Source organism: Rana temporaria, chromosome 6 (genome assembly GCF_905171775.1).
Source record: "Rana temporaria chromosome 6, aRanTem1.1, whole genome shotgun sequence".
NCBI lineage: Eukaryota > Metazoa > Chordata > Amphibia > Anura > Ranidae > Rana > Rana temporaria.
In genome coordinates this window covers 47,293,918-47,307,846 of record NC_053494.1, presented here as the reverse complement: position 1 = coordinate 47,307,846, position 13,929 = coordinate 47,293,918, and the positions used below count along the sequence as shown (strand labels likewise).

The 13,929-nt window shown below is 41.3% G+C and overlaps 1 protein-coding gene across 3 annotated transcripts in view; it reads right to left on the bottom strand.

Annotated features, from left to right (window-relative positions):
* Positions 1-13,929, bottom strand: part of PRKAR1B (protein kinase cAMP-dependent type I regulatory subunit beta) — a 347,158-nt gene that overhangs the window by 44,511 nt on the left and 288,718 nt on the right. For all 3 annotated transcript variants that reach the window (XM_040356774.1, XM_040356773.1, XM_040356775.1), the window contains one exon: positions 7,979-8,100. In XM_040356774.1, the coding sequence (XP_040212708.1) occupies positions 7,979-8,100 (122 nt within the window). The remainder of the gene's footprint in view (positions 1-7,978; positions 8,101-13,929) is intronic.

The window sequence follows — 13,929 nt, the reverse complement described above, 5'->3', positions numbered from 1 at the left end:
ATAAAGTCCGCCTGGGAATCCCAACGGGAAAACCGCAAACCTGCTCGGTAACTTTCCCTGTGTACACACGAGAGGTTTTCCCATCGGGAAAACTGTGGGAAAAGCTTTGGCCGGGAATCCCGGCCGTGTGTATGCTCCCTTGCAGTGTTTCCCCATAGGAAAACTTCCGGGTTTAAAACCGCCGGGAAAATAGAGAGCAGGTTCTCTATTTTCCCGCCGGCATTCCCGGCAGTTTTCCTGTTGGGAAAACTGCGAGGAAGCATACACACGTCCGGGTTTCCCAGCCAAAAGCTCCCCCTGCAGTTTTCCTGGCAGGAAAACCGGTCGTGTGTACGGGGCTTAAGTGGTTTGATCTAGCAGCTTCTACATCAGTATTGTATCTTGTAGATCACGTAAGGGCTCACAGGAGGAACTACAGCATGTTGTATGTCAAATTTTACAATACAGGTGCATCTTAAAAATATGTAATTTCATCAAAAAGTTTATTTATTGCAGTAATTCAATTCAAAAAGTGAAACTCATATATTATATACTGTAGATTTATTACACACAGGGTGATATATTTCAAGCATTTCTTTCTTTTAATTTGGATGATTATGGCTTACAGCTAGTGAAAACCCAAAATTCAGTATCTCAGAAAATTTGAATATTGTGAAAAAGTTCAATATTGTAGACCTATGGTGTCACACTTTAATCAACTAATTAACTCAAAATACCTGTCAAGGTTTCCTGAGCCTTTAAATTGTCTTTCAGTCTGGTTCAGTAGGTTACACAATCATAGGGAAGACTGCTATCTTGACAGTTGTCCAGAAGACAGTCATTGACACCCTCCACAAGGAGGTACAGAAGTAGTCACAAAAAAGGTCATTGCTAAAGAAGATGGTTGTTCACAGAGTGCTGTATCCAAGCATATTAATGGAAAGTTGAGTGGAAGGAAAAAGTATGGTAAAAAAAGATGGCACAGGCAACAGGGATAACCACAGCCTTGAGAGGATTGTGACGCAAAGACCATTCAAGAATGTGGGGGAGATTCACAAGGAGTGGACTACAGCTGGTGTCAGTGCTTCAAGAGCCACCACACACAGATGTATCCAGGACATGGGTACAACTGTTGCATTCCTTGTACTAAGCTACTCCTGAACCAGAGACAATGTCAGAAGCGTCTTACCTTGGCTAAGGAGAAAAAGGACTGGACTGTTGCTCAGAGGTCCAAAGGCCTCTTTTTGGATGAAAGTCAATTTTGCATTTATTTGGAAATCAAGGTCACAGAGTCTGCAGAAAGAGTGGAGAGGCACAAAATCCAAGTTGCATGAGCTCCAGTGTGAAGTTTCCTCAGTCAGCGATAATGTAGGGAGCCACGTCATCTGCTGGTGTCCAAAGTCAGCGCAGCCCTCTACCAGGAAATTCATGAGTACTTCATGCTTCCCTCTGCTGACCAGCTTTAGGGAGATGCTGATTTCATTTTCCAGCAGAACTTGGCACCTGCCCACACTGCCAAAATGTCAATACCTAGTTGAATGATCATGGTATCACTGTGCTTAATTGGACAGCAAACTCACCTGACCTAAACCCCATAGAGAATCTGTGGGGTATTGTCAAGAGGAAGATGAGGGACACTAGACACAACCATGCAGATGAGCTGAAGGCCGCTATCAAAGCAACCTGAGCATCCATACCACCTCAGCAGTGCCACAGGCTGATCGACACAATGCCACGCTGCATTGATGCAGTAATTCATGCAAAAGGAGCCTCGATCAAGTGTTGAGTGCATACTATACTGTATACGTGCACATACTTTTCAGTGGGCCAACATTTCTGTATCAAAAATCCTTTTTTATTATTGGTCTTATGTAATATTCAAATTTTCTGAGATACTGAATTTTGGATTTTCACTAGCTGTAATCTTTAACATTAAAAGAAAAAAATGCTTGAAATATATCACTATGTGTGTAATGAACCTATATAATATACAAATTTAACTTTTTGAATTGAATTACTGAAATAAATTAATTTTGATGATATTCAAATTTTTTTTAGATGCACCTGTATCTTTCTCATGCAATTTCTCATCAGTACAGGAGCAATCAGTGCTGTGGGCAGCAGAATAGTTCAGTATTCCATGTTTCCTTTGCAGTGGAGCATTTATTTACCATTTTGATTTTAGCACCAAAAAAGGAGAGAGCACAACATAGCTCTGTGTGATATGGTTTTTCTTGTGTACATAAATACAACAATTAAACATTTTTATTTTCAGGCACAACCAAAAAAATCCACCCTGCAGTGGGTTAAATGCTTGTTGCATATAGAGGGGTAGATTCACATACCTACGCTGCGCCCGGCGCAGATGTCAGATACGCTACGCCGCTGTAACTTACTTTGAGTTGGTTTGAATCCTCAACGAATTTGCGCCGTAAGTTACGGCGGCGTAGTGTATCTCTTGCGGCGTAAGGGGGCGGAATTCAAATTGGGTGGGTAGGGGGCGTATTTAATTTAAATGAAGCGTGTCCCTGCACCGAACGAACTGCACATGCGCCGTCCCTAAAATTTCCCGGCGTGCATTGCTCTAAATGACGTCGCAAGGACGTCATTGGTTTTGACGTGGACGTAAATTACGTCCAGCCCCATTCACGGACGACTTACGCAAACGACGTAAAATTTTCAAAATTATACGCGGGAACGACATACTTAACATTGAGTACGTCACCATATAGCAGCTTTAACTATACGCCGGAAAAAGCCAAACGGAAACGTCGTAAAAAAATACGAGGGCCGCTCGTACGTTCGTGGATCGTCAGAAATAGCTAATTTGCATACTCGACGTGGAATACGACGGGAACGCCACCTAGCGGCCGCAGAAAAATTGCATCTAAGATCCGACGGCGTACTAAGGTGTACGCCTGTCGGATCTAACACAGATGCCGTCGTATCTTGTTTTGTGGATACCAAAACAAAGGTACGACGCGCGAGATTTGAAATTACGCAGCGTATCAACAGATACGCCGGCGTAATTTCTTTGAGGATCTGCCCCAGAGGTGCCAAAATAAGGCAAAATACCTCACAGTCTAATCTCTAAGGTGCTGTCAGCCACAGTTGTACATTCGTCCTCTCCATGCACAATGCAGAGTGAAGAGCCCTGAATTGCATGTGATGATATTGAGGGCTTGCTAGAGCCGGCCAGAGTGGGGAATAGGGTAAGTAATAATGCCTTTTCCTGTATCCCCTAGACACAATTAGCATTTACCTTTACAGTGGGTAACATCCTGACCACCACTGAGGAGAGATCTCATAGATAGCATCTCAGTTACAGATCTATGCATAGGAAACTAACGTGCAGGAGATGCGTAATGATGTCATGGTGCTATTAAATGAAAAAGATTTAGATTCATTTGTATATCTATATTATCTAGTAGGGACATTGGATATTAACCCCTGTAGCTTCTATTCGGCGGTTAATGCAATGTTTGAAAGTTTAGACTGGTTTGTCTATATATTTACTAGGGTTGTCCCGATACCACTTTTTTAGGACCGAGTACAAGTACCGATACTTTTTTTCAAGTACTCGCCGATACCAAATACCGATACTTTTTTTAAATGTGTCCCCAAATACAGCCATGTCCCCCCACAAATGCAGCCATGTCCCCCCCATATATGCAGCCATGTCCCCCACATATGCAGCCATGTCCCCCCATATATGCAGCCATGTCCCCCCATATCCAGCCATGTCCCCCCCATATCCAGCCATGTCCCCCCATATCCAGCCATGTCTCCCCCATATCCAGCCATGTCCCCCCCATATCCAGCCATGTCCCCCCATATCCAGCCATGTCCCCCCCATATCCAGCCATGTCCCCCCCATATGCAGCCATGTCCCCCCCATATCCAGCCATGTCCCCCCATATCCAGCCATGTCCCCCCCATATCCAGCCATGTCCCCCCCATATGCAGCCATGTCCCCCCCATATGCAGCCATGTCCCCCCATATGCAGCCATGTCCCCCCCATATCCAGCCATGTCCCCCCCCATATCCAGCCATGTCCCCCACATATCCAGCCATGTCTCCCCCATATCCAGCCACCCCGCTTGGTTAATACGGGCGGGGAACATTACAGCTTTCATTTGAATAGCTGTAGTCTTTCGCGCCGCGCTGCGTATAGACACTCCCCCTTGCTCGGGATTGGACAGTTCACCCGAGCAAGGGGGAGTGTCTATACACGGCGCGGCGGGAAACACTACAGCTATTCAAATGAAAGCTGTAATGTTCCCTGCCCGTATTAACCAAGCGGGGATGCGGCGGGATGCTGCGCGATGCGGCGGCGGTGGGGGGGGTAAGTATTCTATTTCAGTATCGGGGGTATTTGCGGGAGTATGAGTACTCCGGCAAATACTCGGAATCGGTCCCGATACCGATACTAGTATCGGTATCGGGACAACCCTAATATTTACCATAAAATTAATACCTCCTGAAGAAGTGAACGCTGTTCATGAAGCGTGTTACTACACTTGTAGGAAAGAGTTATGTAATCTGTAAAGTTTGAACATGTTATCAAATCAAATATGTGGTGGATTATATGCAAGACACCTAGTCGTGATAAATATTCCATGCCTTGTAATATTGTTACGTTTTTTTATGGGGTATGTATTTTTATTGACAGTAAAAACAGAATTTTTAAAAACTGAAAGCTGTTTACCGTTAAAATTGTGTTTATACAATATGAGTCCCGTGCACATGCACTTGCGGCCCATTAAAACAGCCAGAGAGCTCAGACCTGAAAGGAAGACTAGGCAAAGATGGGAGCGCTGGCAGCAGTGAAAGGGCTCTGCTCTAAAGGTAAGTCTGCCATAATGTGGTAATATGCAAAACACTGCAGGGGGCCCAAGAAAATAAAAAGCTGGTAGCGTTTACTACTGCTTTAAAGACAATAAATTCAAATCTGTATAGTTATATGATTTTTTAAAGTAAACTGATCAAGTACACATATAAATCTTAAGTTTATTCTGTATTATATCTATCAGAAAATATAGATTTCTTTGGAGTTGACCTGGAAGAAATAAATACAGGCAAAGGTCCATCAAGTTAATGTACAAGCTCATCAAAGTTCCCCACCTGGTTGGTAAAAAAATCTTAAATGATAGAAAATGCTAATTAGTTTACTATTTAGATATCCACAAACTAAATCAGGACACGAGCAACAGTGACATCATAACACCTACATGTACAGTACAAGAGTTTTCTAGAACAGAACTGGACAGGTCATGAAGATATTTCTCCAACACGCCTAAATGCTAATTATTTTGTCTTTCCATCCATTTTATTTATTTATTTTCATTATTTTTTTTACAGAAGTAATAAAAAGAAAACCAGTACCCCCAGCATGCTTGTTGGCAGCCAGTATAAACTGACAAATTAAAACAGTCTTGTCTATGTTAACAAAGGTTGTGTTCCTCCTTTCGGTCATCTAATCATGTGTATAAATTGATACAGCAGTTTCCTGATTAGTTTCCTGGCGCTCTAATTCCAAGCTTACCTGGCTGCAAGAAGTAAATATGAAATATGTATATGTAATATTTCATATTCACTCAATTGAAAAAATATAATACACGTGCATGTTATGTTATAGTGGTGAACATGTAAATAAGTAAACCAAATATATGAAAAATAACACTAAGCATTCCCTTAGTTTTTACTTTATAATGCTATTCTTTAATGTAATTATGTAATAAAATTGCACATTTCCATGTAATTCTGTGAAAATACAGAATCCAATGCTTAAGCCCACTCAGACTTGATTGCTTCCTGGTAAGGACATCTAAGCTGGGAGATCTCTCTTACCCCCTCCCTAACAATGAACATATTGTAATTCCTGTGTCCGGTATTTTAATAAGAAAGTGAAGTCTACTGCCCCTGTTGTTTTGCTGTAACCTCCATTTCCTATGGAAAATTAAGCAGAAATTATATCACCAATTCTTAATGGAATGTTAAAGGTAATTTAAAGTCACAGCAGAGGGACACAGCTGGAGAAACCTTTCTTCGCTAGAATCACCATAGAATTGGCTTTGCCACAGAAAAGCAGAAGTCTTCCAAAGAATGACAAGAGGGGTGACCTCTGATATTTCTCAAAAGCATTATAATATTCAAATCAACTTAAAGGGTTTGTTCACGAAACACGCAAACGTGTACTCATAACCCCTGTTCCCTCCTGGACTCATCTCCTTTGAGGATCATCCTTTAATGCCCATGCCAGCTGATGTAGCATTCTGGGAATTTGAAAGCCATGCCTTTTTCTGCAGTCTTTTCTTTGAGACACCAGGATGGCTTATGCCGCGTACACACGATCGTTTTTCGGCATGAAAAAAAACACGTTTTTCCAACTCCATCATTAAAAACGATGTCGCCCACACACCATCGTTTTTAAAAAATGATGAGCAAAGCGCGGTGACGTACAACACGTACGTCTCATAACTTGCTTCTGAGCATGCGCGGGTTTAAAACTTAGTTTTAAACGTCGTTTTAGCCCACACACAATCATTTTTTACAACCCGAAAAATGACATTTTTTAAAACGACGTTAAAAAATGCAGCATGCTCGAAAAATGTTTTTGTCGTTTTTCAGAAGATGAAAAACGATGTGAAGCCCACACACGATCATTTTAAATTACGTTTTTAAAAACGTTGTTTTTTTTCATGCCGAAAAATGATCGTGTGTACGCGGCATCAGAGTGATTCTCATTGGTCAGCGTGGTCACATGCTGGTGATGACTAATGTCCATTCACCATTATGAGCATTATGATGCTACACAGTCTGCTGGCTGTTTACTGCATTTTTCAGATGCCTGGGCCCCTACACTGGTTGCATTGGCAGCATAAAACAATCAAGGAAGGAGATAAGTGCAGTGGTGAGGTTGTAGTGAGTTACTTTACCTTTTTATTTTTGGGGGAAAAGGTGAACTAATGCCGCGTACACACGATCGGTTTTCCCATCGGAAAAAGTCAGATGTGAGCTTTTGGATGGGAATTCCGACCGTGTGTATGTTCCATCTGACTTTTTCTGTCATAATTTCCGCCAGCAAAAGTTTGAGAGCAGGTTCTCTATTTTTCTGACGGAAAAAAATCCTAGCGGAAAAACCGTTCGTCTATATGGAATTCCGATGCACAAAGAAACATGCATGCTCAGAATCAAGCAGAAGAGCCGAACTGCATATTGAACTTCATTGATCTAGGCTCGTCGTACGTGTTGTACGTCACCGCGCTCTTGACGGGCAGAATATGACCAAATTTGTTTGAACTAGCATCATGTGTAGCCCATGGACATCTATTCAGAACATCATAAAAAGTTCAATCTTAGCTCTCAACATGGGTGTCAGTTAGTCAATGCTTTCTGGAAACAGAAAGCCAAAGAAGTGTAAGGACACCTGACTAACATGCTTGTTCTAAGGCTGTGACTCACTAAAGCTGGGTACACAGGGGCCGAATGTCAGGAGACAACGGCCGGTTAAAAATAAGAAGACTGATGCCACGTACACACAACCGTTTTTCGGGTTGTAAAAAATGACATTTTTAATGGTCTAGAAAAAAACAAGTTTTTTTTCAACCCGATCGTTAAAACGACCTTGCCTACACACGATCGTGAAAAAAAATGCTCTAGCAAAGCGTGGTGACGTACAACACGTACGACGGCACTATAAAGGGGAAGTTCCATTCGGATGGCGCCACCCTTGGGGCTGCTTTTGCTGATTTCGTGTTAGTAAAAGACGATTCGCGCTTTTCAGTCTGTTACAGCATGATGAATGTGCTTACTCCATTACGAACGCTAGTTTTACCAGAACGAGCGCTCCCATCTCATAACTTGCTTCTGAGCATGCACATTTTTTTCACGTCGTTAAAATAAGTATATATAATGAATCATGTGAATTTTGTTTTCAGTTGTTCTGCAATGCAGAAACAGGATGCAATCTATATAACATGAAACACACATCCTTACCTCAGTAATGATGAAGAAGTCATCACCAGGTTCTCCCTGAACAACAATTTTTTCTCCATCTTCAAACTGGACAGGTTCCAAAGCATCTGCCACGGTTAGGCGCTCCCATTTGTCCAGTGATTCTGAAAAGAAAAATATAACATACTCAAAGGGTGAAATAGTACATTACAAAATGTAACCTTACAAAAGAGCTGTTCTTAACGATGCAGAAGACATCCCTGCAAAGGTACAGTAATGGGATAAGACATTTGCCCATCAATGTGCAGTAATGGGATACGACTTCTGCCACATAATCACATAGATCATACACTTCAACAAGTAAGGACAAGTGTTTACTGTTTCTTTGTACTGTCATTGGAATAATGGTCATATTTGTAACTCTTTATCATAACATTTTACATTTTCAGCCAAAAGAAAGGTACATAAAAAAATTTAACAATGGGTGAAGATACTGCACACCAATCCATTTATGTTAAGATTTAAGAAAATTAGTACTTGACCGCAGTTTACTTAGAATACAAAGAAAAGACAAGATGTTTCTGTAGGCAAACCAAGGGGCTCAATTTCCATCAAATCGTTTTTTCTTGTTTGCAGTAATTGCTGACAACGTTTACTAATGATGACATACATATTACGACATATATTATGACATATTATCCTGGCCATATTTTTTACAAAATCAGTGTTTGATGTTATACTTAAAGAGCACCTATTGTTTAGAAATCTAAAATCCTGTGCCCAACACCTACTTTTCATGCTTTCTTGCTTTAGTGCATACTGTTTGCTTAAAGAGAATACTAGTAGTATTTTAAAGTATCACTAAAGCTCAGCTATACAGTGAATTGTGCTGAAGAGTAGTAGGAGATTTACCAGCCACAGAAAAGCAAATATTTCTTTAACTGAAGATTCCCTAAAACTTACAGTTGTCATAACACTCACCAAAGCAGCCATTTCTAGTTATGACTATTTTTAGGAATGGACATTTATACAATTCCACGGCCGAAACATATCGGGCAAAAATTTAGTTTTTGGCATTTTACAAATAAAGAAAAAGGTGAAAAGGGAAAATGCTTGCGATTTTTGCCCCAATTTTACTGTGCTTATGGTGTGTTTTCATAGGTCATGTGACTTGAAAACCAAATCAAAAACGTAACACAGGTGCGTTCTTGCTGCGTTTTCAATCTTTTTTTTAACAGGGAGGTGTGTTTTTGATGCAGTTTTTTTAACTGACCAAAAATGCAGCAAGCAAGACTTTTAACACCACAACGGAAGTGCATTGGACCAGTGTGAAGACGTACATCAAATTTAAAGGGATGCATTTTTTTCTTGAGCTTTTCTTGCGCTAAATGTGCCGATAATGGCCGTCAATAAATTTATATTCATTTAGATTTACGATTTTGATTAAAAAATCGAATATAATACAATTATATATATATAAAAAAAAACTTTTTTTAAAAAACTGTCATTTTCGGTTTCAGTTTCAGACCCAAAATTTCCATTCAGCGCACCTCTACTTGTTTATCAAGGAGTCTCATCAAATTTAAACTAACAATGGGAAATAGCACAATTCATAGTTTATAAGGTTGAAAAAAGACAGGCCAATCCAGTTCAACCTTTGTGTGTATGTGTGTGTGATTTTTATTCTCTAACAATTCCAATAGTCCTGTGTATTCTGCTTCCTGAGGAAGACATCCAAAACTTTGAAGTTGTTGACACTCTCAGCTAGTATCACTTCCTGGGGAGGGAGTTTCACTGCTCTAACAGTAAAGAACCCTGTCCACAATCTATAGTTAAACCTTCCTTTCTTCTAACCTCAAATCGTGGCCACTTGTCCTTTTCAGGGACCTCAGAGAAAACTGTTTATCAGTTACTGAATTAAACTTTGATATATTTGTACATTGTTATCATACCCCCTCTTTAGCGCCTCTTCTCCAGAGGAACTGTAATCTACATAATTGATTCTCATAGTTGAGGTCTTCTATTCCCCTTATTAATTTTGTTGCCCTTCGCTGAACTTTTTCTAATTCAACATCTTTCCTGAAGATATGTGACCAAAATTAAACTATATTATCTTTTACAAAAGTTTTATTGTTATACAAACCGACAGTACATGTTTACAATAGAGTGTTATAGTATACAATATACAAAGCAAATCTGGACCCGAAAACCCTCACCAGCATAAAGGAAGCATGAGCCGTGATCTTATGCTATACTCAAATAAAAGGAAAAATTTAAAAAGTCCTTAGGACCAGATGGTCTAGAACCCAGGCCATGCCCGGCTGTCTGTAAACCTGTAGAATGAGTGTACAATACACAACAATAGAACCTGAAGGATAGCATCCTCTCGAAACAGTAGAAAGGGTTAACAGCAAAAAAAAAGAGACTATAAAAGAATGGAAAAAGAGAAAAAAAATGGAGCAGAATGAGAAGAGGAGTAGAAGAGAGGAAAAAAAGAAGAAGAGATGAAAAGAGGAAGAGGGGAGTAGAAGGTCCACGTGGTGCGCGCAAGAGGAGTCCTATAATGATAGTAATGCAGTGTCAAACCTAGAAGGGTGGTAGTATGTGATCCAAGGCTGCCAAACCCTAAGAAACGTGTTGTGCGTGTCAGAAAGGACAGCCCTTAGTTTCTCGTTAACCATGACATTGTTCAGGTGGTTTTTGACTGCCTCAAAGTGTGGGGGTTTTCCATGCTCTCGCAATTGTCAACCTAGTTGCAGTAAAGAGATGCTGGGCTAGTTGACTATCTGGAAGCAGTAATTCCACAATGGGCTTACCAAGGAGAGCTACATAAGGGTCACTTTTAATATTATATTGCGGTGGAGGGTGTATACCCTAATTCATAGTCTGCACGCCCGCAGGCATAACCACCAAATATGTGCCATGGAGCCCTCCTGGGAACACCCCCTAAAATAAAGCGGAGAATAATTTGGAATAAAGCGAGCCAATCTCGCCAGTGTGTAGTACCACCTATACAATACTTTATAGGCATTTTCTAAAATTAACACATTACGTAAGCACTTGGACAAAGTGTCATCACCTGCCAGTCCTCAGGGTCCAACTGCTTCCCCAACTCTTTCTCCCATTGAAGGTGGTAAGGCCTCAATGGGGGTCTCTTTGTAGATATCACAGCCGAGTATATCAGCGATATCAGGCCTGGTGAATGGGGTCTGGCTCTACAAAGGCCCTCAAAGAGGGTCAAAGTATAAGGGGTAGATTGAGACTTAATAAGACTCTGAAGAAAGTGGCAAAGTTGTAAATAGCGATAGTGCTCTCGCAAGGGAATACTGTGAAAAGAGCGTAAAGCGTCAAATGCAAAAATCCTAGTAGGCCTTAACAGTGAGTGAACATCTGTGAACCCGTTCGTGGTCCACCATGAAAATTGGGAGGGATTATCACAACCTGGAGGAAATAGCGGGCAGTGTAAGAGTTGTAAGAGTGGGAGATGAGGAGAGATCAATCCTGCAGAGTACTTTACCGAGTCCCATATTTGCAAGGAGTGGGCCAAGCAGGGCCCCACAACCGCTGAACGGTGCACAAGAGGGAGCCAGAGCAATGAGGAGATAGGAATGGGGTCGGGGTCAACCAGATCAAGCATAGCCCAGAGCGGAAGCGGATAGGTCTCATGAAGGCAGGAAAGTGGGGCTATGTTAGTGGCTATATAATAGGCCCGTAAATTAGGGACCGAAAAAACACCAATAATTCGCTCAGCAAACAAAACCTGTTTGCCGTTTCAAGGGTGGGACGAACCCCATATAAATTGCATAATTCTACGTTGATGTAGCTGGCTATGCGAGGGAACCAGAACAGGCAAGACACAAAAGAAATATAGGAGTTTCGGAAGATAGAACATACTAACGGCTGTTATTCTGCCGAACCAAGACAAAGGCAAATGAGACCAAGACAACAGCATATCCGTTAGTCTTTTGAACAAGGGTGGAAAGTTAACCTGGTACAATCTGGAGTACGTAGGGGTAAGGTGGATTCCCAGATAGGGCAGCGAGGAGACCCACTGGAAGGAGAATGCCGACTGTAAATCCCTCAGCAAACCAGGAGAGAGATTAACTGATAATGCTTTTGATTTCGAGGGATTAACACGAAAGCCCCGAAAGGGAAGCAAAGGTCTCCAAAAGGGATTGTAAGTTTGGTAAAGAAATTCTGGGGGAGGTTAGGGTAAGAAGGATATCATCGGCAAATAGGCACATTTTGTGAGGACAACCCGCTATTTAGATGCCTCGTATGTCCGGATGTGAACGAATCGCCTCCGCCAGGGGTTCCAGAGCCAATACAAAAAGAAGAGGCGATAGGGGGTATCCCTGACGAGTGCCCCTCTTGATATTAAAGAGAGAAGATTCAAATCCATAATACTCAATTTTTGCCCGAGGGGAGTCATATAAGACTGACATCCAATGCATAAACGAGGACCCGAAGCCATAATGCCGAAGAACAGACATGAGATAAGGCCACAACAGAGTGTCAAAGGCCTTGTTTACGTCCAGAGACAAGAGCATGGATTCCAGCGAGCGGGTATGAGCTATGTGTTGGAGTTGCAATATACGCCGAATAGCATCACCAGCCTGCCTCTAAGGTATAAAACCAACTTGATCCTTCCCTATTAACCGAGGGAGAAAAGAGTTTAGGCGATTTGCCAGAATTTTGGTAAAAATTTTCATATCAATATTAATTAGGGAGATAGGCCTAAAATTGGCCCAGGAGGAATGATCAAACTAAACTGTATATTCAAGATGAGGCCAAAACAGTGTCTTGTAAAGGGGCAGAGTTATTGACTTATCTCAATAATAATTAGAGAACAGAAGATTAAACATGATTGGCCCCTGTGAGGCAATATATACTGTATAATAGTTTAGTTTTTTCCAAATAATTTGATAAATAGGTCCATCTGTTTTCTTTGACATAGTACACTGCCTCACTGAAATATCTGAAAGCTATATTTCATGTGAGCTTGTTTCTGGGAAATTCTAGAGGCACCAGAATAACAGTCCCTGGCACACAGTGATCCATCTTGGAACCAAACCATTTTCTCTACATGACAATCAATGAAAGTTGCCACACTTAATCCTATTAAGTAAGGAGTTTCCCTTTCAATAGTGCAGCTGTTTAAAAGGGAAAGTTTAATGGAAATTATCACCTTTAACTTGTTTTGCTAATTACAACCAATTTGACAGTATAAGATGACTTGAGAACAAGCATTAAAAGTTCCCATAACAAAACCCCATAATACAACACAATTCAAGGGATTTGCCACCATTTAACTACATGGGATTTTATATGTTGGGAGTTTTTGAGCTTCGAGCTATACAATGCTCAGGTCTAAATGGTGTATTCTCTGATGGACAATACTAGGTCAACGTTATGAAGGACAGAGTATGAGAATTTTAGAGGAATATTTTTGATTTGTTACTTTTAGTTACTTCACTTTTTCCTTTTTGCTTAACCTTAGTAAATCTGTCCTTGTAAATGCCCAATTCCTCTGCCATCAATCATAGAGTCAGTCACCGATCTTGTGCCAGCATTTGTCGCACCTGTGATCATGTCTGGTGTTCTGCTTGTCAACCGGCGACCTGAACGTTGCTCGTCCTCAGTCGTTTCCTTTCCCTTCGAAAGCGTTTGAATCAGTCGTAAACACGTTTTCTGCTCACGGCTTCCATCCCATACACTTCATGCGTCTCTGTCGCCATTTTCCCAAATTTGTAGCAAAACTTGATTGTTCACTCATTGTTCCATTGCACTGTGACCCTACCTCTCACACTGACTATGTTTGCCTGGTGTGGTGGGTTTACCCTGATGGTCACGTGTACTCAACGCTAGGTGGCGCTTCTCAACGTGTCTCTGGATAACCATGTGTATTCACACATACCTGGCCCATGTTGCCGTTGAGCTATCGGACCATTTACCAAACTTTTTAGACATACCTCGTATGTAAAGCGCTATGT